Source organism: Spinacia oleracea, chromosome 2, assembly GCF_020520425.1.
Source record: "Spinacia oleracea cultivar Varoflay chromosome 2, BTI_SOV_V1, whole genome shotgun sequence".
Classification (NCBI taxonomy): Eukaryota; Viridiplantae; Streptophyta; class Magnoliopsida; order Caryophyllales; family Amaranthaceae; genus Spinacia; species Spinacia oleracea.
In genome coordinates, this window is record NC_079488.1 from 92,685,144 (window position 1) to 92,689,502 (window position 4,359).

General features: G+C 32.9%; 1 protein-coding gene across 1 annotated transcript; it reads right to left on the reverse strand.

Annotated features, from left to right (window-relative positions):
• Positions 1 to 2,380: 2,380 nt before the first annotated feature.
• Positions 2,381 to 4,119, reverse strand: LOC110781052 (probable jasmonic acid carboxyl methyltransferase 2). Its single transcript, XM_021985309.2, is given in 5 exon segments — positions 2,381 to 2,731; positions 2,733 to 2,924; positions 3,016 to 3,275; positions 3,278 to 3,683; positions 3,862 to 4,119. Coding segments are annotated over 5 exon segments (1,134 nt in total). The 5' UTR covers positions 3,937 to 4,119; the 3' UTR covers positions 2,381 to 2,530.
• Between the last annotated feature and the right edge of the window lie 240 nt (positions 4,120 to 4,359).

Genomic DNA, 4,359 nt, shown 5'->3' on the forward strand with positions numbered 1-4,359 from the left:
TCTTTTTCTTTACTTTATTATGTTCTTTTATGCTCTATTGTTGTTCGTTTTTTTATTGGTAATGTTGTTTTACATGGTTAAAATAAGTGTTCTACATGATATGTTCTTTTCTGTATTTATAATGTTCTTTTTCTTTATTTATAATGTTCTTTTAGGTTCATCCTCTTTTTGTTCTTTTGAGGAATTGCTCTGTTTATTCAGCCTTTCTTCTTGTTCTTTCAGCTGTTTTTGAAGATTTAACATCATTTGTTGCGGGTCAAGTAAAAGCTTCATTTGCTCTTCAATACTGTACTTTTGAAAAAAGAACAAACATAAAAGAACATTAAGATTTATATCTAATAAACATAAAAGAACAGAACAACAAAACCCAAAAAAAAAAAAAAAACAAGTGCACCGTTCTTATCATGAACATGGCTTGTATTTCTTCTCCTTCCCCCTCTTTTTTTTTATTTTTTTTATTTTTCATTTTCTATATATATAATATTTCTCCTATTGGATTCATAAATAATCATTTTAGAAACACATTCTTGAGAGAGAAAGAGGAGTGCTTTTAGTTTCTCCCAACAAAAGAGAGATTTTATGAGAGAGAAAGTTCAAAACAAATTTTCTCCTCCTTCTTTCTCTGAAATGTGATTTTAATTGAATTACGTTTACAAAAAACTAGTTTATTAAGCGAAATACTATTTCAATTTCGCTATTTTTTGAATTTTTTTATTCATTCAAAGAGGTTTATGCTGTTGATGAAGGTGCATCGGGTGATTAAGGTAAATTTTCTCGTTCTTAATTCTATGTTCTTTTTAAGTTTTAATGTTCTTTTCTTATAACTTTCTATTTCTGTGGCATCAAAACAGTGTGTTCTTTTTTAGAATCAGCAATTGTTCTTTTTACATGTTTATAGTGTTGTTTTCAGATATCTTTTGATAAATAAAATAACGGAATTAGAACATAAATTGGTTGAAAAAGAACATTTCCAGAACTTAAAAGAACAAGAAAAAATATAGATCTGGTTTTAAAGTTCATCAAAGGTTCGTCGTTTTATTTTTTAATTAGAACATAAATTGGTTGGAAAAGAACATTTCCAAAACTTAAAAAAACAAGAAAAATTATAAATCTGGTTTTAAAGTTCATCAAAGGTTCGTCGTTTTATTTTTTAATTAGAACATACTGTAAATTGGTTGGAAAAGAACATTTCCAGAACTTAAAAGAACAAGAAAAAATATAACTGCTTTTTATATTTGTACCTTTTGTCTGATTTGTCAATATTAGTGTTCTTTTTGTTAATGTTCTTTTTGTTAATGTTCTTTTGTTAATGTTCTTTTTTTTTTTGCGGTTTTTATTTTTGTTGCGTTTTATTGTTATTTATGTGCGTTTTGGGACAGGTGCACCAAGAGCATCATGCACACCCCTGCACAATCTGAGCGTTGGGTACGCCCTCCCCTACATCCGCCCATAATTGTTGACAACAAATTTGATGCTAGACAAATATCATTTGTAGTTACCCATTTCCTATCTCTTTCTCTACCCCTACCATTTACAAGGATCCTAACTTGAGTGAAGAACTAGCACAAATTTGGCACGCCCTAGTATCGTGTGAGCTCCATCATAGGGTTTGGACAATATACTTTGCTTGGACCGCCGCGGCCTTTTTCAAACGCAATTTAGAAAATGACCATGATGCATAGTGAGTATCGTGCCCTTAAAAACACAAGTACATAGCTAAAATAACATCATACGAAGTATTAACTATTAAGTAAAGAGAACATGAATATAATTATTATTTATACTTTTAATAAAAAGTAAAATAATATACTTCCTCCATTCCGGAAATATCGCATCATGGTTGATTTTTCCTCCTCTAACCATTATTTTTACTCTTAATATCTCAAATCATGTGTATGTAAAAATTATAAAAAATTGATATTTAGAAAATATATATTAATACGAATCTAACATGATCTCACATGACTAAGATTTCCTTACGTACGAATCACAAAAAATAGCCAAATTCGTAGTGTGAATAGTGTAAAAAACAAATAGTGCGATATTTCCGGAACGGATGAAGTATTAATTTTTTTATAACAAAATTGTGAAATACTCCCTCCGTCCCTTAATACCTGCACCCGGTTCGGGGTGCGGAGTTTAAGACACTTGAATTGACTGTGAATTTAATATAGTTAGTGGGAAATCTGTAAAGGATGGGGAGTAATGAGTAGGGGTGTGAATTTTTAAATGATACACTTTTCTTAAACGGCTATATTTTAAAAAGAGTACTTTCTAAAGGAGTTTTTTATTTTATTTATTATTGTTTTAGCTTACTTTCTCAAGGTGTTTGCTGTTAGTCTGCTACGATACAGTCAATTGTACGTATAATGTGTACGCCTTATTTTTACACCTTAATATCTTGGACATTCAATATATAGCAATGCCCTACGGAAATTACAACCAAATACTTGAACAACATGATAATTGTTAAGTATATAGATTAATCTCTTGGACCAATCGTCAGAATACAAGGAAGAAAAGAAATGATCTAATTTCTAATCAAGGAAACAAGTAAAGAAATCAATTTGGAATTAGGATTAATAGTAAGGTGATGATCGAAAACTGTAGCATAAGTATGAAAAAGATGATCCATGATTTCTTTCCCGAAATGATGTTGAAGCATCGACTCACAAACAGCTCTATGCATCTTGGCTATTCGTTCTCCTTTTGTTAGCGAAGCTGTACATGAAGCATCATCAATCATCATCCTTGATGTTAACGTTGTTGTTGACTTTAACATCTCCGTCCCATTCAACTTCAACAGCTTCGAAACGATGCCCAGAAAATGATGATTCTTCTTCAACCAATTGCTTTAATTCTTCAAGACATGGCGCGTAATATGGAACATTGAAACTATCCAACTTCTCCTCATCAATTAACCCCTATACCAATACCCAATCGTACGTCATACATAGTTAGAACTTAGAACTAAAGTGAAGAATAAAAAGCTACTCCGTAAATGACAGTACAAACCTCGGAAATCATGCTAGTTAGACACTGGGAAATCAAGTTCCAAGGATAACAGCTTTGTTGACAAGTAGGATCGTTAGAGCTTCTACCCATAAAGGTTAACACCATACGTCCTCCTGAAATCACTTCTTCTGCACGAGATTTAAGAAATGAAAGGAAATCCATTCGAAATTGCACCATGTATGCATTTACCACTTCTCTTGGGCTTGTCTCTGATAAATATATCTCCCCTTTGTTTCGATTATTTTCACCATCCAAACCTGCTGGGAGAGCCAGTGCAAGCTAGAAGAAGAATGAACGAAGTGTAAGGTGTTGTTTGGGAGCAACCTTCCATAAAAACTTCCAGGGAGTCCTGCAATAAAGCAGGGCTCAAAATCATCACCCTTTTCCTTTTTAAACTTGTTTTGGAAATTAGAGAGTAATTCAAACACCCCATTGAAATCATTCCCTGGTAAGTCATTCAAGTACACCATAATCTTGGGTGACGAATGTCGGTCCATATTCCGGCATCTCTCAATAACCATGTCGATGATCTCCGATACCGCCGCTAAGGCCGTGGGGCCAGATGAACAACCTAGATCGGCGATTGTCATGGTCTCCGGAAAATCATTGTCAAAGTAGCCTTCTATCGCTTCTTCTACAAATGATTTTGTTAGGGATAATATCTTCTTCTGAAAGTAAAATTAATTAATTAATTAACAAGTGCCAAAAAGTGGTTTAGTAGTCAAACTTCAACTACTTTACGTAAAATTGTTGGCATAACAACAAGCTCAAGGTATAAAATTATTGGCCAAAAACATAAAGAAAATTAAAGAGTAATTATATAAGGAACAAGTTAGTAATATTTGCCTGAACAGTACAATTCTTTGCATAACTGGCTTCTCCTTGACCTTTATTCATGTGGAAAACTTGAAGCATGTCCATTGTTGTCAACTCTAACTAACAAAATAGAATCTGGGAAATGAGATAATAGATGTTAAACCAAGATAAAGAAGACACAAGATAGTTGGACACTAGAAGATGTTTTCTCTACAATTAAAAAAAATATGCTTCTTCCGATTAATTGAGTCTGAGGGGACCGGATATGATGGAGGTCCATTTTATAGGCAGTGTCTCGGACAACTCAATCGTTTCCCACGTACAGAATTTTATTCTACACTCTGGACCATAATGCATATCAACTATCATGCTTTTAACAGAACGTAACATTTATTTCAAAACTAGTTTTAAGCACGTGCGATGTACTGGATAAATTAAGGCCCTGTTTGGCAAATAGCGGTTAGCTGCTAGCTGTAGCGGATTGTATTAGCAGTTTTGACTAGCTGTTGGTATTAGTTTCACTACAAG